Genomic DNA, 22,135 nt, shown 5'->3' with positions numbered 1-22,135 from the left:
ATATTTGATAATTTAATTTGTTAGCAAAATAAGCAGAAATTACCCTAATCTCTAATTTCTAGGCATAGTTATCTAATGAATTTTTATTATATATATATATGAAGCACATTGTCGGGCCGGAGAGAAGCAGGTGTCAATATATAAAAGTAGGTCTTCATTCTTCTTCTTCCTCCTGGATGTGGAGGAAGAAGAAGAATGGAGACCTTTTTGAGCTCAGGAATCTAATAGATGATACTTTGATTACTTCGGGTAATGGAGACCAATTTGTTAGCTGGCTCTCTTCTAAGAATTAGAGGCAGAGGCAGGGCTAAATTTGGGCGAGGCAGGACTAAATTGGGTCGTCCCTTACTTTTTTCGTGCCTTGGTGGTTTTGATTTTTTGGTCTTATATGTACCTTATCTTTTTTTGGGATTTTGTGTGTTGTATCGTGTGGGTTGGGTGCCTACTTTTGGGCCCACTTATACAACCTATCTGTATCTTTTTCTCTTTAATATATTAGGCTATGGGGTTTTTTAAAATATATATATATTTATAGATATATGTTTATATATATATTTAACTTGTACTAGGATTTTTTTTTTCAATTCAATCCAATTCAACCATTGAATGAAATGATTAATATAAAAAATTCCACTCCACTTTATTTTCTCTATCCATTTTAAAAGCCAACCAAGGCTTTCAAATCTCTTTGAATAATATGACCACTATTCATCTATCTACCCTAGCAGACTTCATGCCCCATCTCCAACCAAATCATAAAGGAGACATTTACATAAATACCACCCAATTCTTATGTATTTACTTATCTAACACATATTTTAGCTTTTACATTTATACCATTTAAATCTTTCATATTTCATAAAAAATACCACTATTTTAACATCTAAAAAATAAATACACATTTTAATGCATAAGTAAGATGGCATATATATATATGTAAAAATTGACGTTTAGGTGTTCGATATGTAAATAGATAAGAAATGAGCGAAATGTATGTAATTTTTTCCCAAAAAAAATTATGCGGTATTTAGGAGCAGTACAAGACAAAACAAGGAGGAAACAACTTAGAAAAGGGAAGAAGAAGGAATTCAACGAGGAAAATAAAACAATAATCAATAGATATGAGATTAAAAAAAAATTCAATAAATAAGTTATCACGAGATTGGATAAATCTCATCTCCTCTGGTATAGTACTTTCAATTAAACATCTCCTTATGCACAACCCTCTTCAGTTTGCTAAATTATCTCCCTCAATTATCCTTTTGGCCATTCACATGCAATAACTTGAATCTATTTAGGGCTACTAACCTATTGTATAAGCCCATCTTTAACCCTACAATAAGTATTCAACTTGGTTGATTATAAATCAAGGCTAACTTAATAATTTCGGTTAGTAAATTTAGTGGTGCTTCAAAAATAAAGGCTAGACTTATAGTCTTCATCATTGAAACATGATCCCTTATGCATCTATGATATGCAAGGAAGGTGTTGAGGATGTGGAGCCCTGTGCACTTCTTCTTTTGGAAAATCATTAAAGCGTTAATTATGTGACTAATTAACTTTCTAAAAAAAGCTTCCCACTTCTTCCATGCGTTTCCTGCCTCCTGTTTTTTTCTCTCCGTGAAACCGCGGAACCGCGCGAAGGATTTGCATGAGATGCTCTCCGCGTTTATCCTTTAAAGAATTTCCTTAAATGGTGTTATATGCTTAATTAGTTTATTACCTGCTGCTTATAAAAGCAAAACCGCCTGCTCTCTAAAACCCAACCTAAGAGTCATCTCTCCTATGGCAGAAGAATCAAGGAGCGGGGACCACCAAGCTAAAGAGGGCTGTTGGCTGTGTTGTTTTTTTCTTCTCCTTTGAATCCTTTCACGTGTGTGCTCTCTTCAAGCTTTTCTTTGCTTAGTGTGGAGAGGTGGAGAGAGAAGAGAGTGAGAGAGAAGAGAGTGAGAGAGAGAGAGGAGAGAGAGAGAGGGAAGAGAGAGAATGTTTCTTGTAAATGCCGAGGCGCTCGACGGTGTAATTTCTCAAAGCTAATAAAATCCTCTACAGCTCCGTGGACGTAGGCAAATTGTCGAACCACATAAATTTGTCACCTTTTTCTGGTGTAATTTTTTCTCTTCCTGATTTTCTTTCATTTTCGTCGTCGTTTTTCACAACAACTGATATCAGAGATTTGGTTCGAGACTGAAAGAGAACGATGGGTGAAGACGAAGTGATGGAATCAGGGATCAAGAAATTCAATGGCAATGCAGATAGAGGAATACCTCTATGGAAAGAAACTTCATCTTCCATTACTGGAAAAGAAGCCATAAAAAATGGATGAGGCGGAATGAAAACTGTTGGATCGACAGGTTCTGGGGGTTATACGACTAACCCTGTCAAGATCCGTTGCCCATAACATCATCAAAGAGAGGACTATTGCAGATCTCATGGAAGATTTATCAGGCATGTATTAAAAGCCATCAACGAATAACAAGGTGCACGATGAAAAAATTATTCAACCGGAAGATGCCGGAAGGTGTCTGTTTCTCAACACCTGAATGAGTTCAATAATATCACAAATCAATTGTTGTCTGTTGAAATTGATTTTGAAGATGAGATAAGCGTGCTAATATTGTTGGCTTCATTATCAAATAGCTGGAAAACTATGAAGATGGCAGTTAGCAATTCTGCAGGTAAATCTAAACTAAAATATCATGATATTCGTGATTTAATTTTGGCTGAGAAGGTGCGCTGGAAAGATCCTGGCGAGACCTCGAGTTTGAGTTCGGCACTAATTGTTGATTCCACGTTGAATCCAGAGGGAGATCACAGGACATGAACTCAAACAGAGGAAGATCAAATCAAAGTCTGATCAGCAGTTAACTTGCTGAAATTGTGGCAAGGATGGCCACATAAAAAGGAACTACTAGAATATCAAGGAGAATGTTGACGCTAATATTGTAACTGAAGAAATATAAAATGCACTATTTCTGGCAGTTCACAGTTCTGTTGATGACTGGATATTGGATTCAGGGGCTTCCTTCCATACATCTTCCCATCGGGAGTTAATGCAAAATTATGTTGCAGCTAACTTTGGGAATGTATATCTAGCTGATGGAAAGGCTCTGGACCTGATGTGAATGGGAGACGTTGATATTGCACTGCCTAACAAGAGTAATTGGACTTTACAAAAAGTCAAACACGTTCTTGAATTGAAGAAAAACCTCATTTTTTGTTGGGTAGCTTAATGAGGGCAGTCATTCAGTAGTGTTCTCAGATAGTACCTGGAAGGTTACTAAATGAGCATTAGTACTGGCACTATATATGACTATAGGTTTACTCAAGTGTGGACACATGAGCCAGAGGTGCATTATGGGAAAGTAGAAGAAGTTCAATTTCCTGAAAGGTGTTATTTGCTTAATTAGGTCATTACCTGCTGCTTATAAAGCAAAACCGCCTGCTCTCTAAAACCCAACCTAAGAGTCATCTCTTCTGTGGTTGAAGAGTCAAGGAGCGGGGAGTACCAAGCTAAAGAGGCTTGTTTTGTTTTTTTCTTCTCCTTTGAATCCTTTCACGTGGGTGCGCTCTTCAAGCTTTTCTTTGCTTAGTTTAATGAGGTAGAGAGAGAATAGAGAAGAGAGTGAGAGAAAAGTGAGAGAAAGGGAAGAGAGAGAAAGTTCTTATAAACTTCGAGGCGCTGACGATGTAATTCCTTAAAACTAATAAAATCCTCTGCAGCTCCATAGATGTAGGCAAATTACCGAACCACGTAAATTTGTGTCACCTTTCTCTGGCGTAATTTTTTTAGTCCCAATTTTCTTTCATTTTTGTCATCGTTTTTCATAACAGAAGGTTCATCGGTGATCATACACCTCAACCTTGGATCACCAAAAAGTGCCACCTCCCTTCTATAAATCCATTGGTATGCCCATGTAAAAAATGGATTGAAAGATCCTGGTTACATGAGTAAGGTTTTGGGACAAGTAAATCTTCAGTAATTGATCTAACAATAATCTAGGCCCTAATATGTGGCATTAATGAAATTGATACATTGTATCAGAAAGAATCTGTAATAGGGACTAATCTTGAGGATCAGAATAAACACACCATTCATGCAAAAAAGAAAAAAAAAATGAGAATAAAAAATAGTTGAGAAATGGCTGGCAATGCTAACATGGCGTGATGGCTCGCCATAAAGCTAGACCAAGTTACCCATGTTCAAGTGGAGGATCAAGGGGCGATACAGAAGAAGAGTTTCTTCTTTACCGCTTCTAACTTTTTGCTAGGAGAGAGGCAAGAAAGAGGTTCCACAAAGGAACTTTCTATATTGAAAGTTTCACAACCTAAAACACTAGTAGATTTCCCTACGAAACAAAGCTGTAATCATTTTTCCTGATTTAATTCACATGTGTAATCAAATCAACTAAATCTAACTACAGCTTTCTAAATTTTTCTCTTTCTCCATCTGTAAGAACTGAAAGGCAAAGGGTAAAGAGGAACACATGAAAGGCATGGTAGTAGGCTTTTAGTAGTTACATGTACCAGCCTGAAACCCCAAACATCACACAATAAATATTCAGATGAGACAATCATATGAGAGAACTAAACCACATCATTACATTCTCTAACCAAAGATTATAAACAATGCATTCCTTGGTCTAATTGACACTTTAGTTGATTTTGAAATTTTTGGGCAACGCATGATATTTATGTTTCATCTTTGGGATTGGAAAAAATCTCCAAAATTAAAAATTTACTATATACTAACCTTTATGAGTGTTGGTAATACTCCTATCGAGAAGCCTAACAAACCTGCTTCACCAAATAATTCTTGAACTTGTAAATTAGTAAATCAGAAATTTATTTAGTTCATGCTAACAACAGAAACAAATAAATGTGGGTTACATTTATCGACCAATACATTAAGCAATGGAAGGTCAACCAGCTATGCACATTTACATGATAGACTACCATATAAAACATTTAGATTGTAAATTTCATTTAACGATTGATCTGCAAGCTTAGCCAGGCCTCGAAAAGATATAATTCTACAAGGAAGAAACTCTGCGTCTTAAATCTTAAATTTAAGATAATGGATCATAACAATAAAAAGGCTGAAACATGGTCCTTCATATTTGTAATGTCGAGCATCCCTTAGAAATAATCTAATGAAATGCAAAAAAATAAATACGTACAGCTTCCATAGTTCCATAATGCAGAGGGTCAACAACACATCTTGAATCACTTCACCAGGAACAATTTCTACAAGGAAGAAACTCTGCGTCTTAAATATTAAATTTAAGATATTGAATCATAACAATAAAAAGGCTGAAACGTGGTCCTTCAAATATGTAATGCCGAGCATCCTCAAATATGTATGCCGAGCATCCTCTAGAAATAATCTAATGAAATGCAAAAAAAAGAAATACGTACAGCTTCCATAGTTCCATAATGTAGAGGGTCAACAACAACATCTTGAATCACTTCACCAGGAACAATTTCTACAAGGAAGAAACTCCGCGTCTTAAATCTTAAATTTAAGATAATGGATCATAACAATAAAAAGGCTGAAACATGGTCCTTCATATTTGTAATGTCGAGCATCCCTTAGAAATAATCTAATGAAATGCAAAAAAATAAATACGTACAGCTTCCATAGTTCCATAATGCAGAGGGTCAACAACACATCTTGAATCACTTCACCAGGAACAATTTCTACAAGGAAGAAACTCTGCGTCTTAAATATTAAATTTAAGATATTGAATCATAACAATAAAAAGGCTGAAACGTGGTCCTTCAAATATGTAATGCCGAGCATCCTCAAATATGTATGCCGAGCATCCTCTAGAAATAATCTAATGAAATGCAAAAAAAGAAATTTGTATAGCTTCCATAGTTCCATAATGCAGAGGGTCAACAACAACATCATGAATCACTTCACCAGGAACAATTTCTACAAGGAAGAAACTCCGCGTCTTAAATCTTAAATTTAAGATAATGGATCATAACAATAAAAAGGCTGAAACGTGGTCCTTCAAATATGTAATGCCAAGCATCCCTTAGAAATAATCTAATGAAATGCAAAAAAAAGAAATACGTACAGCTTCCATAGTTCCATAATGTAGAGGGTCAACAACAACATCTTGAATCACTTCACCAGGAACAATTTCTAAAACAAGATTTGCTGAGGATTCGCTTGTTTTCTTGTGAGTCTGAAAAATAATAGATACAACAAGTACAGAAAACCATTCAGAAGTGCAGAGCAAACTGCTCTCATGAAGTTTGTGATGTAACTGAGTATGGATACAAAATGATAAAAGGAAACAAAAAAAAGGAAGCCTGGATATCAAATTTCCAATAACTGCATGCGTGTGACAATTACCCATATAGGATTTGTCAGTAGCACATTTATTAATCTGCATCAAAGCAAAGAAGCTAGCATCATTCATGAATATGTTGTAAAATTGAAATGCCTGGAAATATAAAAAGTAAGAAGCCCAATGGAAGAATTAGTTAAATAAAAAAGTTCAAGTCAGCATCAATCACTCTGCAAATGCAGCAACTGCAAGTGATTGGAGCATCTCAATAGATCCATCTCCAACACCTTTCATTTGACGAGCGAGTGAGTTAGCTTCTACCCTGTCCCTAAATAGTTGATAGAAATAGTAATATATGCTCTGTGAAAGAGAGTGCTTGATAAAGAGGCAAAAAAAACACTTAATTTTACTTACCAACCCTAACAAATATGAAATAAGTTAACAAAATGCATTCAACATCTATTTTGACAATAATCATAACAAATTTATAGATATCACACGCCTTAGAGTTACTAGTGACACGTTAAAAAAATATGCATAGAAAGAGCACCGAGCAAATGTTATGGAAGGCAATAATGAAAGCATGGTAAGATTCGTAGATGAATATACCATGAACTAGAGATCCAAGCCAACTATATTACATAATAAACTTAATTGAGAGTAAGGGAAGGTCATGGTTGTTTGTTTTAAGTAAGAAAATTGACTTTGATTATTTGTTCAATTTATATTTATCAAGAAAATGTGGACATAGTAGTTGCACTCTGCATAAAGAAATTCATGAATTATTGCTTGTATATATATCATTCCACTTGATAAGATACTTCTATTATCTAACATCAATAATATATAAGCATTTATCACGTCATTATAGCTTCATTACTAAATTAGCATAAAAGTTTAAGAATAATGCAAATGACCTTGGAAGTAATTTCCTGATAAGATGTAAAGATAAAAATCCAAAGTATTGTTAGTTCATGATAAAAGAAAATAAATAAATTAAAAAGTGAGCTAATACAAAATATCCTTGGAATTTACAAATTCATAATCAATTCTCCTAATGCATTTTAGGCTATTATATTATTGCTTTCTTTGAGATTGTTGAAGTAGCTTAATTATCATTGTCCTGGTTGTTAAATTTGATCAGATGCCCTTATACCTAAAATTGATGAAGTGGTAGAATTTTGATGGGTGACTCTCTCTTTCTTTGAATAGCATAGAGAGAGCTAGTGGAAGAGTTAGATAAGCATGTAGACTTTTGATGACCAAGTCTTGCGGGGGTTTTAGTAGTAGCACCAAAAGATAGTAGGGTGAAGGCATTAACTGTAGAGTTGAGGGGAAAGGGCTAGAGTTTGTTGATGTAAAGGATTGACTACTGATTGTGAATTGAAAATCAGGATTCTCCTGTTTCTTTTTAGAAAATTGTTTTGTCTAAATTTCGTCATGTGCTCTCCTTTTCTGATCCCTCCTCTTCTCTAAATTATTTCTATGATTGAAGTAAAATGGTTCATTTGTAAAGAGAGTTATACGATGAAAATCAGGCAAGCTGATGACTTCAAGTTTTAAAAAGAACAAAAAAAAAACACTCAACTCCTAAGACCGGTTCTTAAACTTCTTAAAACGAAAGGGCCCATAACAATATTAGGATTTGGCATCTGAAAAGAAATTCTTTTCTTGTGGTAGGTCAGTTCGTAGGAAATAATCCTAAAAATAATGAATTTTTACAATGTCAGCATACCACATTGTATTTTCCTTATAAATGACGTGGAGTTTCTTAGCATGAAATTTCTTATTTATGTCAACAAGGCACTCATCAAAAATCTCCTACTCAAGCCATGATAAGTAATCAACTATCTAACTTTTTCATGCCTTTTCGGTCGATAATCTCCATATAAAATTATGTAGTGAGAGGACTCATATGATCAAATGAGGATTGGCATCCTTCTTAGTCACAAGATATCTGCTAGCTGCCTCTTCAGGATACACCGTTCTCAAGTCTCTATCAGGAAGGATCTAAACATAACAAATGTCTATAGTATAACCAATAGTTCCTTTGCTGTATTAGTGTAGTTCACTTAGACATCATGATCCTACTAGCATAATATATGGCATGTAAAATATTACCTCTCCTCTGGCATAACATTGCTCTTGCAATATAGTCACTCACATCACCATCAAATCAAATGAAAACTCCCAATTTGGTGCAACTGTTAGAGGTGTTATGATTAACTTGGCTCTTAAATTTTCAAAGCTAGCTAGCAAGTCTCATCAAAATGGAAAGGCATGTCCTTTTCTAATAAATGGTACAAAGGCTTAGTGATCTTAGAAAAGTCTTAAATGTGTTGACGGTAAAATCAAGCTTGACCTAAAAGCTCTAAATCCTTTTCATTAAAGTGGGTAGGGTAGTTTTTCTATCACCTAAATCTTGGCAAGATCTACCTCCATCCCCTTCTTCAAAATCCTATGGCCCAACACTATCCCCTAGGTGACAATGAATTGACATTTCTCTGAGTTCAATACCAGATTTTTCTCCTTACACCTTTGTAATACTTTTGCATGTTTGTTGAGGATTGCATCAAACGAGGTGTCAAACACAAAGAATTCATCCATGAAGTTCTCTATCACAGGCTCAGTTAAGTCACTAAAGATGAACATCATGGAGCACTAAAAAGTGGCAAGGCATTGTACATTCCAAATGACATCCTTGTAAGGGAAAAAGTCTCATAGTGGCTAGTAAACATAGTCTTGTCTTGGTCCTCTGGGGCTTCGGGAATTTGAAGGTAACCTAAGTAGCCATCTAGAAAATAGTAGAAAGCATTGTCTACTAGTATTTCCAATATCTAGTCAAGAAAGAGTAGAGGGGAATAATCTTTAGTAGTGGTTATGTTCAATTTCCAATAATCAATAAAAATCCTCTATCCAATGATAATTCTAGTTTATATCATTTTGTCCCTGTCATTTTCTACTATAGTCACTCCTCTTTCTTACGTAAATAGTGGATTGGTTTAACCCAGGCATAGTCTAAGATAGAGTAGACCATGTGTGCATCTAACTGCTTCATAATCTCTATTTTTATTACCTCATTCATCATAGGGTTAAGCCTCTTCTGGGATTCAATCTTGGGTCCTTGTTTCTCTTCCATCAAAATCTTATGTTTGCTTAGGGATAGGCTTATATATTTTATTTCCCCTATGATCCACCCAAATTCCTTTCTAAATATTCTGAGCACTCTCATCAACTTCTTTTGTTACACCTAACTCAAATCCATCAAAATGATCACAAACAAGGCAGAAGGCTCTCCTAGGTAGTCATACTTGAGGTAATTTAGTTAGGCTTTCAACTCTAGCTCAAGGGCAACCTATTTAGATGGAAGTAGAGGCTTAGCATTTTTGGTTGTTTCTAAGAGCTCAAATCTATCTCTAAGGATCATAAGATTTCTGTCTAACAATAGAGCAGATTCTTCTTCTTCCCAAGATTTCTTACAAAAATCTCCAACCACAACTTGTTCTATCGGGTCCACTTCCACAATTTCAACGAATTGGTGCAACATTACCATTCCACCACATCTATTATACGACACAGATAATCACTTGGATCTTGAGAAATTTTATTTGATTTTAAAATTTTAATGATAGTTTCTTGATCATTCACAGTCAAGGTAAACTTTTCCTTATGAACATCGATCATTGCCCCTCCTATGGCTAAAAAGATATGATTGAGAATAAAGTGTATCTCCTTGTCCTCCTCCATGTCTAGGACTACAAAATCTAAGGGAAATATTAATTTTTCCATGCTGGCATCAATTTTTAATGTCACACATGTAGGATGTCCACTTTAATGGCTCAGGAATTCTCATTGTTTGTTCTCAATGCCCCAAAGTTCTAAACATCAATCTAGGCCACTTGGTAGGTGTAAAGAGCACAAATTAGGGGTTATAATGATCATGCTTTGCCTAAGGGTTCCAACCATTATCAGGAAAACAAATGTTCCTCAACAGTATTAGTCATTGGCATAGGACAGTCTAAATGACCATTTGAACTTGATAGGATTAAAATTCATCTGCTCGAGGTTTCTACGACCAAGTAGATACGTAGAAAGAGGGCCTCATCAGTTGAAATTAAGGTTTTAAACTAGTTAACATCGAGCCCGAGGATGATTGTTCATTTCGATGTTTTGGCACTTTCGCGGACTATTTTTAGTGCTTGGGGATCATTTTCCATCCATTTAGATGAAAGCGCAAAGCACTATCATTTTCAAATGGATCTAACAAGACTAAGGTTCCAATGAGTCTAATAGGTGCTTCTGTAATGTCGTGCTAAGGTTCTGATGTTTCTAATAGGTGCCACTCTGCCTTATCTTCCCTTAAGAATTTATTTTAAAATATAAAATCATAATTTTTTTATTATGTATGCATTGTGATTTTCAAAATTTATGTTGAAATTAGTTTCATCCTTAACTTGCACCATACATAAGGTCAAACCTTTTAATGTTTTTGTTTTTACAAAACCTCTATCTAGTGGCACCGCTTAGAATCCTTGGATCCTTAAGATTGGACCAAAACATGGTGACCCCGTTAAGGCATACCTGCACACTAAATGTTGTGATTATGAAAAATACGTTAGATTATGTGTTAGGCTATGATTAGAATGCTAGGTAGTTTCTCAATGCCCTGGCTTTAGTTTCTTCTGTTTATACCCTAGCCAGACATTACTTTCCTTGTGACTTTTATGTGTTTACCGAGTTTGATAAATGCACAATAGTATGTTAGGGGGGTCCTCTTACAGGGATGCATGCTTAAAACACACACACACACACATATAATAAGGAGGAGCATGTAATGATTTTAATGTTAACTCATTTCTGCATGCGTCGTTAAGCTCCACCCGCCAGGCATGACTCATGTGTTGCATGACATAACCCGTGCTAAATTTTCTACAGGTCGGGTCCTTTTCCTTTATTATGTATTCAATAGAATTTTTTTGATCGAGTTTGTATAAGAAATAAGATATTAGCATGGGTTCCAAGGCACATGACACATCACACCTCGTGAAAAAAGACCAAGAGCAGCATACTAGTGTCTTGTACCTTAAGCCTGAATTCATAATATTGTATAGAATTAGGATCAAGAGTGTTTATGTTGTGTCTGACCGCCTTTCCTACTTTCTTGGGATATGTTGTTGATCCAGCGACACCGACCTATTCTTTTTTTTGCTTAGCATGCCTTTACTTTTCTGTTGTGTGCTTGGAATTGGTGATATTGCTTCCAAGTGCAACAAGACACAGGGGCTCACGCAAGTGCATGCCATATAAGTAATATCAAATTTTAGAGCCTTGAATGTTGATCCCATAGGGAACAAGTTAATCCTTGTTAGAAAAAGTTCTAGCCTACAGGTTTGAGTCCTAGCTTGAAATTTGGGTTTTTTTAGAGCCATACAATGTAATCCTAAACTATCACAAGAAAATAAAAATATTAAGTCCTACAAAACTAATGCTAAATTATCACAGTAATATTGAAATATTTAGTGGCTCTTCCTCGTAATGAGTTAAGAGGATTTCATGAAATAGAGAACTGCAAGTAGAAAAGTTTAGTGACAAATAGGAGTAATAATCTTTTTTACCCCCTCCCGGTAGCATAAAGAAGCTTCATTAGAAAAAAACTTTATTCCCATAAATCCCATCAAAGCATATTTTTCTAGCATTTTCATCTCCCTACAAGGCAAATCCACCTATAGCCCCTAGGTTAATATGAAAAACCTAGTTGCTTCTACCATAGACTTTCCAAAGACTTATGGTTCACAACATATTCTAACAATTCATTTGGCTAGAATGAAATTTAAATTAAGGCCTGAAGGTTTCTCATCACCATATACAGTAGTTAAAATACTACGAAATTGTCATTTCATATATCCTATTTAATCATCACAAAAAAGAGTGAAAAGTCTAATCAAGAAGCATGATAAACACCAAACATATTCATTGAAATAAAGAGAAATCCACTATCTAATTGTTACAACTGAAAGACAACATAAAGTACCTAAAAATACTTAGCTTTCTTTCCTTTACAATGACCAGAAGATGAATTAATCAACACTCTTCTTGAATTCATAGGTTGCTGCTCGTGCAGAGCTCACTCTGTCCTCTTCACTGGAAGAAGAAGAAAGGATCTCCAAAACAAGCTAAACCCACTAAGTAACCAACTGACATAAATCTCCCATTAGCCTGTAATGTACTATTATCTATAGGCTCTTTAACTTGACTTCCACTATTCCCATACAGCCTTGCACGATTCCCCACACGATCTACACATCTGAAGTCCCAAACTGCAGAAAATGCACCTAGCATGTGGTTTGCTAAATCATAGACCGTTGTCTGTATGATGGATACATCATCCTCCAACCTACCCAATCTATCTTACATAGAAGCCATACTAGGGGAAAAATGATGCTGGGAATAAGAAGTAGAGGGCTGAGAAGAACTGGCCCCATGCCCAAAAACAACGTGTTTACTACATAAGCTAAGGTTGGTTTTGATGATAGGCTTCAAAGGATGAAGCTGCTTCTCTCAACTCCTAAAAGTAACGCCAGAGTTTTGACACAGGAAAAGATAGTAGATGGATGCCCCAAACCAAAAGTAGATCCTACCTTTGTAGCATTGAAAATAGAATGATGGATGAGGGAACCTATACCAATAGTTTTCATAGTATAGATACAAAAGTTTAGAGAGGCTCGATCCCTAGTGACCTCACTCAGAATGGTAGAGGGGAGCATGAGCAGCTTGGCAGAAATGAAGTAATGCCAAGCCTTAGAAGCTGCATTTAGCTTGGAAGAAGGAAAATGGATATTATTTTCATTTCTAACCTTCCATTTCCTCTCACCATTTATCTGAAACAGGATAATTTCATCAAAGTCAAAATCTATAGGATTGAAGCTCAAATAAGAACTCTCATGGACATCTCTCAATGAATATAACACATTAATAAAAGGATAAAAGTCTATTATCTTCTCTCTCATAAAGACTAACCTATCTGAAGCCTCGGGAAAATTAAAATAAAACTCCTTAACAACTAAAATCACAGCTACACCAGTATTGTAATAGAAATTCTCCCAATGTTGACTCACTATCATGCTTTCAACAGCACCCCCAAGGCCTATGAATCCACGCTCAGCTATCAACTTCTTAGATACTAAGAAGTCATAGTATCGCTCCTCGGCTTTGGAGCTAACAACTTTTTTTATCAAAAGAAGATTTTGATTTCCCACCCTTAGTTTTCGGGGCCATTGAGATATGCAATAGATTAAGATTAGAAACGGTAAGGAATAAGGTCATGATAGATGCAAGAAATATGTTATTTAAGAAGATAAATCAAAGTACACCCAAAGTTTTCCAAAAAATTCCAACCCTATCCAACTCAACAAAAATCTGATAACATTAGACGAAAAAGGAAGGATTGAATTCAAAGAGTGAAGTTTACCTTAGATAGGTTATTTCCACCCCATAGAATCCCTTGGGTCAAAGAAACTTGGAAGAATTTAGAATGCCTTAGGAAAGCTCTCTCGATCGTCAAAGAAGAACATGGAAAAAAATTGCTCAAATGGGGTGAATCGGGCCGAATTCAGCTTTAATAAGGGTACAGGTAAGGGTGGTGCCTAGGTGTTGCATACTCGTGAAGTGGCGCTTAGGCGCCCAATTGGGCAGCACCTAAACTCCCATTTTTCTTAGCAGCGTCTACGAGCCAGGGGCAGTGGGATCTAAGCGCCCGCCCCAAATTAGGCCTTGGTCACTTAATTTGCATAATTCATCCCCCCAAATCACTTAATCCTCCTAAAAATCACACCTAATCAATCACAACAACTTATACAAACATACTAATAAAAATACAAGCACACAACACAATAATAACACACATAAACAAACTTGGGTTGCCTCCTAAGAAGCTCTTAGTTTTATGCCAACAGGCCGACCATGCCAGATATTCTAATCAGGATGACTAAACATCGAAACCTTCTTAAACATATGTCTCTCTCCATTTAAGTATGATTTGTCTATGTCCATCACTTTAAACACTCTACCACTCTTAGGAACTTCAATATCAATTGCACCAAAAGGATAAACCTTCACTACAGTAAATGATACTGATCACATGGATTTTAGTTTTCTGGGAATAACTTCATTCGTGTATTGTACAGTAAAACCTTCTATATAAACTGAATTTTTTTCCCAAGAATCTTTTTGTTCATGCCATTTCCTCATTTTCTCTTTATTTATTTTGACATTTTTATAAGATTCTTCTTTACTCTCATTAAGTTCAGTAAAACCTTCTATATAAACTGAATTTTTTTCCCAAGAATCTTTTTGTTCATGCCATTTCCTCATTTTCTCTTTATTTATTTTGACATTTTTACAAGATTCTTCTTTACTCTCATTAAGTTCATTGAATTATAGCAAACATTTCTCACCAGCCTCCATCATATTATAACTGAACTCCTTAACTACCCAATATGTTTTATGTTCAAATTCGACTGGCAAGTGACGAGCATTACCATATATGAGCCTAAATGGAGATACTCTTATAGGCATTTTATGAGCAGTCTTATAGGCTCATAAAGCAACATCAAGTCTCAAAGCTCAATCTATTCTGTTAGGGTTGACTGTCTTTTACAATATCCTCTTGATTTTCCCATTAGAAACTTCCACTAATCCACTTGTCTGGGTGTGATACGCTATGGATATCTTATGATTTATATCATATTTTCTAACTAATGTCTCAATTCTTCTATTCCTAAAGTGGCTTCTCCCATCACTATTGATAACTCTAGGCATACCATATCTACAAAATATATTTTTCTTTTAAAATTTAGATACACTCTGACCTTCATAATTCGATAGAGCCACTGCATCTATCCATTTTGAGATATAGTATACGACTATAAAAATGTACAGATTCCATAACAAAGGTGTAAAGGTTCCCATGAAGTCTATACCTCAAACATAAAAATTTTTAATATTCAAATTTAAATTCAGGGGCATTTCATCTCGCTTGGAAATATTACCTACTTTTTGGCATCTATCACAAGTATTTATATATTCATTTACATCCCTAAACACAGTTGACCAATAAAATCCAGATTATAAAATCTTAGCAGAAGTTCTATAAATCCCAAAATGTCCCCCAAATTCAGAATCATATCATTTCCTAATAACATTATGACTTTCTTCAATGGGTAAACACCTCCTAATCAATTGGTTTTCGCACTTCTTATATAGATATGGGTCATCACAAAAGTAGTATTTGACATCATGAACAATTTTCTTGCATTGATGGTAAATCAGATCATAGGGTATAATTTCACATACTATGCAATTTACTTTGTCAGCATACCACATAGTGTTCTAATTAGTAACATCAAACAGTTACTCATCAGAAAAATTTTTATTGATATCCTCATCAAATATGCATGAATTCCCCTGATTAAGTCTAGATAAATGATTCGCTATTTGATTCTCGGTACCTTTCTTACCCACTTCTTCTACATCAAACTCTTGCAACAATATAACCCATTTGACCAATCTTAGTTTAGCACCCTTTTTTTGACATTAGATATCGAATTGTGAAATGGTCAGTATAAACATTATACTTGGCACCTATCAAATACGGGACAACAAGACAATCTTCTGCTCCAAACTGACCAATTTGGTTAAGCAACTAGCCTTTTCAGTAGTAGAAGCTGCATCCATCGCGTGGATTAAATATTATCAGTCTCCCTTCGTGATCTACTTCGGACTCTATCCTAGTGCCCTCTCATCCATGATTCTAGGGTCCTCTCTGCCATTAAGTTCTTCAAATTTTGTGTCCCTCACATGCTTAGAGTGATCAAAACCTTCAGTTATCTATTTATTGCTGCCTTTGCCAACACTTGAAGCCTCATTCAAATTTTGTTGGTCGAAGCCTTGAACACAACAACAAAACTTAAGGATGCATCAGATGACACACAACTTCATTGGGCAAAGCCTTAAACATGAGTACGTGATTGTGTAAGGTTCACCATCAAGAGATAACAATAAAATTGATAAACTAAAAGGAAGATTTAGAACTCAATCAAATGAGATCCAAGGACATCTCTTTGCTCTATTTATAAGAGCCAAAATCTAAGAATTCAAGGAATTAGTTACATTACAAGCATTTTTTTCAAATTCAAATCTAATTATTGGAATTTAATTCTCTCGTTCTTTTCATAACACAACTTTCTAAGATACAAATGAATCAAAGAACTGAATATGTATAGTAGAAAAGAGACAGCTCAGGTCCTCATGTTGATCAATACATTCAAGAATTAGACCACTCACAATACATTAATCAGCATAAGCCATCCCAAATGGATAAAAATAAAAAATTTGGCCACCGGAAGCAACTGTGTGTCTGGAAAGAAAAGCAAATGAGACTGAGTAATCAATGGCCAAGTGAAGCAAGGTTGAGCGCACGAGACTGGGCGGTCAAAATCTAGTGCCCAATAACAGCATACTATGTTTGAGTGCTTAAATTTGAGTGATCGAAGCCGAATGACTAATGGTCAAACGACCAAATGAGAATGTCAGAGGATGAACAAGCAGTTAAGCATTCGTGGCCATATGTTAAGATATGGTTTCTTGACCCAAGCAAGGCTCAGCTCCTCTTAAGATCCCATGTCATGGTAGAAAAGCTGACAAGGACACGAGGGACTCACAACTTGGGGTTTTTGGGCAAGATAAGCCCAAATATGACTTTAACGAAGACCCAACCATTATAAATAGATGGAATTAAGTAAAATGAAGACTCTTCTGTTTTTTGGGCTCTTTTGATCCTTTTTCCTATAAGGAAGAATCCTCAATACAAGGTATTTTGCATTATCCCCAATTCATCTCTAGAATTATTTTATTTCTCTTTATTTACGCTGTATTTCTTTGGTGTGATTCAATATTACATATGGGTTCAACAATTATAATTTTTTCTAATTATTCATAAATTACATCATAAACCAAATTTTGAACATATATAATTATTGAACCAATTTATTTTTATTTTGGCTATGAAAGTTTTGTTTTTATTTTGGTGCAATAAGAATGATGAATTCAAGTCAAATTGTATGACTTGAATCAGTTATTAATGAGTCGTTAATCCTTTGCATTTATCATTAAAGTTGTGCTTGTAAAAGTGGGTAGCATGATAAAGAATAAAATTTAGCTACTTATGTAAATGCATGAAAATTGGGTGGAATTAATGTCCACACCCCCAAATTTTGTTAGAGATAGTTTTAAGTGTTGGAGATAGTTTTAACAAATGTTTGAAATATGAGAAGGCGCATTAATAATGTAATTTTAAAAATATTTGTTGGATGTCCTAATGGATATCTAACGGTTGCTAAGTGAATAGGACATGTTGAAGGCATCATTAAGGATTCATTCACACAGAAACCCAGTTTTCAAAAAATTTTCTTAAATTTTTCTAATGGCTATTACATGAAAAAGACGAATGCAATATTCTAATGGATATCTAACGGTTGCAATATTCAAAAAATTTTCTTAAATTTTCCCCAGCTTTAAAAAATTTTCGAAGCACACGAATCAACTCCTTCCAACCCAACGCAACTTTAAGAGAGAGAGAGAAAGAGGTCTAATTTTTTTTGAATAAATTTTTTCTAATTTGAAATATTGTCAATCTCATGTTCTGTTTTACTTTCATAATACAATTTAGAAGAATTTAAGAAGTCATATCAATAAAACATCATTATCTTATATATCTTTTTTTAAAAATATTTTTGATAATTTCACATTAAAATTAAATTAGTCGTTCTTTTTAAGAAAAAAATATTTTGAAAAAATTAAATTAGTCGCTTATTTTTAAAAAAATATTTTAAAAAATTAAATTAATAGCTCGTTTTATGAAAAAAAACATATTTTGAAAAAAATTAAATTAGTTACTAATTTAGGCTATTTCATTTTTATTGTGGATGTGTCCCTTGCCATGTTTAGGGTGATCAAACACTTCAGTTATCTGTTCATTGTTGTCTTGGCCAACACTTGGAGCCTCATTCAAATTTTGTCGGGCAAAGCCCTTTACACAGCGACATAACTGAAGGAAGCATCAAAAGATGCATAACTTCATTAAATAATGAAAAAATAACAATTCCCTACGAAATTCTTACATATAATCTTCAGCTTTTCAAAAAGTTATGAGAGTGTAAACCAAGATGATTCATCTCCCATCACGTTAGAGTTTTCTGGGCTTTAGGTTGAAGAAGTTTGCCTGTGGTCGACTCATCCTTTGATGTCTCCTTTGGGTAGATAAGAGTCAGTTTGGAGGCCACAATAGCATTTTTGTGAGTAAGAACATTGGTTGGCACGAGGGACATAACAGGGTCTTAAGTTGTCATCCTGGATGAGCCTTCTTGGTCGGACGACAGATCAATCCTCTTGTGTTTTCCCACGAGTTGATGTTTTCGTTGTTGTCTCCATGCTTGTACTTTTTCAATAAGCACAGAGAAAAACATTGGTCAGAACATGAGTACGTGATTGGGTAAGGTTCTCCATCACAAGATACCAATAAAATTAAACTAAAAAGAAGATTTAGAACTCAAGCAAATGAGATTCAAGGACGTCTCATCGCTCAATTTATAAGAGCCAAAAGCCCATAATTCAAGGGAGTAGTTACATTTTGAGCATTTATTTCAAATTCAAAGCTTATTATTAGAATTTAATTCTCTTATTCTTTTCATAACACAACTTTCTTAGATACAAGTGAATCAAAGAACAAAACATGTATAATAGTAAAGTGACAGTCTGGGTCATCATGTATTGGATGATCAATATACTTAAGAATTAGAGGACTCATATTACATTAATCAGAAAAGTCATCCCAAATGAATAAAAATAAATAATTGGGCCACCAGAAGCAACTACGCGTTTGGAAAGCGAAGCATATGAGACCGAGTAATCAAAGGCAAAGAGAAGCAATGGAAAGCACTCGAGACTGAGCGACCGGCTTTACTGCCCAAGGCTATTATGATAAAGTCAAGAGCTTAAATTTGAGTGATCGGAGTCGTGTGACTAATATACAAATGACTAATGATAATGTCGAAGGATGAACAAGCATCTAAGCATTCATGGTCATATGTTAGGATATGGTCTCTGTTGCCGAACCAGGGGCCAACTCCTCACAAGATCCTATGTTATGATATCAAAGGTAATAAGGACCCGAGGGACTCACAACTCAGGATTTTTGGGCATGATAAGCCCAATATGTCTTCTAACGAAGACCCGACTATTATAAATAGAGGAAATTAGATTAAATGAAGACTCTTAACATTTTTGGGACTCTTTTGATCCTTCTTCCTTTAAGGAAGAATCCTTAATACAATAGCATTTTCCCTTATCTCTTTCTCATTTGGCTCCTCCCATTTTCATCTCTAAAAATATTTTACTTCTCTCTTTGTTTGCATTATATTTCTTTGGTGTAATTCAAGATTACATATGGGTTCAAAAATTATAAAATTTTCTAATTATTCATAAAGTACCTCATAAACCAATATTTGAACATATAAAATTATTGAACCCAATTTAATTTTTTTTTTTTGCTATGAAAGTTTTTTGTTTTTATTTTGGTGCAATAAGAATGATGATATCAAGTCAAATTATATGACTTGAATCAGTTACTATTGAGCCATTAATCTTTTGCATTTATCATTAAAGTTGTGCTTGTACAAGTGGGCGACATGATACAACAATAACAACGACAACAAAGCCTTAATCCCACTACATGGGATCGGCTGCATGGATCCTTTTTCTCCATTGCCTTTTATTTAGTGTCATATTTTCATGTTATTCTAATATATTAAGATCTTTTATACAATAAGCCCAAGTCTTCCTAGGTCTACCTCTGCCTTTCTTAAAATAAGTCGAATCTAAAACAACTGCTCTCCTAATCGGATCATCAAATGGTCGATGCTTAACGTCCCCAAACCATCTAAAGACGACTTTCTCTAGTTTTGTCTGTCATAGGAGCAACACCAACTCTATCATGAATATATTTATTTCACATTTTGTCTCTAAGCAGTACAAGACAATCCTTACTTTTCTTTTCTCTTTGTTTGGCTAATTTATACATATATTTTTCACCCTCTTTAATATCTAAGCTATTATAAAAATCATTAAAAGAAGAAATTTTAACGTTTAGACTCCCTGCGGGTGAAAAACTTGGTGGTAATAATGTCAATGCCACCAAAATTTGTTGGAGATAGTGTTAACAGATATTGAAAATGTTAGAAGACGCATTACTAGTGTAATTTTAAAAATATATGTCAGCTGTCCTGACGGATATCTAACGGCTACTAAGTGAATATGATGCATTGAAGACATCGTTAAGGATTCTCACACACATAAACCCAGTTTTCAAAAAACTTTTCTTAAATTTTGTAATGACTGCTACATGAATAAGACGAATGCAGAAATCTCCTAGCGTTCAAAAATTTTCTAAGCACACAGATCGACTGCTATCAACCCTACTGCCAACCCAACATAGCATAGAGAGAGAGAGAAAGATGTCAAATTTTTTAAATAATTTTTTTTTTCTAATTTATAATATTATGGGTCCCGAGTTATATTATACTTTTGCAATAAAATTTAAAAGAATTTAAGGAGTCATATCAATAAAATTTTATATTTCTTTTAAAAAATGTTATTAATACTTTCATATTAAAACTAAATTAGTCACACTTTTTAAGAAAAAAAATATTTTTAAAAAATTAAATTAGTCTTGCGTTTTAAGGAAAAGAATATTTCTGAAAAAAAATTAAATTAATGGCTCGTTTTAAGAAAAAAATATATATATTGAAAAAAATAAATTAGTGGCATCTTATGTTGAATCTGCTTATTCCTTTTCCGCCAATCCGAAATTTATAATTTGTCGGACAGAGAGACCCTGTTCTGTGTGATTCTTCCTTTCTGTTTCTGTTGAGCTTTCATTATGCGATTCTTCTTTCTCATTCGCTGCTACTTTAATATCTAAGCTATTATAAAAATCATTAAAAGAAGAAATTTTAACGTTTAGACTCCCTGCGGGTGAAAAACTTGGTGGTAATAATGTCAATGCCACCAAAATTTGTTGGAGATAGTGTTAACAAATGTTGAAAATGTGAGAAGACGCATTACTAGTGTAATTTTAAAAATATATGTCAGCTGTCCTGACGGATATCTAACGGCTACTAAGTGAATATGATCCATTGAAGACATCGTTAAGGATTCTCACACACATAAACCCAGTTTTCAAAAAACTTTTCTTAAATTTTGTAATGACTACTACATGAATAAGACGAATGCAGAAATCTCCTAGCGTTCAAAAATTTTCTAAGCACACAGATCGACTGCTATCAACCCTACTGCCAACCCAACATAGCATAGAGAGAGAGAGAAAGATGTCAAATTTTTTAAATAATTTTTTTTTTCTAATTTATAATATTATGGGTCCCGAGTTATATTATACTTTTGCAATAAAATTTAAAAGAATTTAAGGAGTCATATCAATAAAATTTTATATTTCTTTTAAAAAATGTTATTAATACTTTCATATTAAAACTAAATTAGTCACACTTTTTAAGAAAAAAAATATTTTTAAAAAATTAAATTAGTCTTGCGTTTTAAGGAAAAGAATATTTTTGAAAAAAAATTAAATTAATGGCTCGTTTTAAAAAAAAAATATATACATTGAAAAAAATAAATTAGTGGCATCTTATGTTAACTCTGCTCATTCCTTTCCCGCCAATCCGAAATTTACAATTTGTCGAACAGAGTGACCCTGTTCTGTGCGG

General features: G+C 34.3%; 1 protein-coding gene across 14 annotated transcripts in view; it reads right to left on the bottom strand.

The window, feature by feature from the left end:
* LOC110038253 (peroxisomal nicotinamide adenine dinucleotide carrier-like) overlaps positions 1–22,135 on the bottom strand; it is a 35,232-nt gene that overhangs the window by 1,425 nt on the left and 11,672 nt on the right. For 6 of the 14 annotated variants that reach the window (XR_002295411.1, XR_002295413.1, XM_020743027.1 and 3 more), the window contains 2 exons: positions 6,087–6,401; positions 5,567–5,938 (listed from right to left, as the gene is read on the bottom strand). Coding sequence is in view for 7 of the 14 variants with exons in the window: in XM_020743027.1 (XP_020598686.1) it covers positions 5,918–5,938; positions 6,087–6,401 (336 nt within the window). In the remaining 7 variants the exon portion in view is untranslated. Of the gene's footprint in view, positions 1–5,180; positions 5,248–5,418; positions 5,475–5,566; positions 5,939–6,086; positions 6,631–22,135 lie in introns of those variants that run through there. The other 8 variants (XR_002295415.1, XR_002295410.1, XR_002295412.1 and 5 more) reach the window with 3 other exon arrangements.

This window comes from Phalaenopsis equestris, unplaced genomic scaffold, assembly GCF_001263595.1.
Source record: "Phalaenopsis equestris unplaced genomic scaffold, ASM126359v1 Scaffold232315, whole genome shotgun sequence".
In the NCBI taxonomy this organism is placed as follows: Eukaryota; Viridiplantae; Streptophyta; class Magnoliopsida; order Asparagales; family Orchidaceae; genus Phalaenopsis; species Phalaenopsis equestris.
The sequence above is the reverse complement of the archived record's forward strand: the minus strand, read 5'-3'. Positions and strand labels throughout refer to the sequence as shown.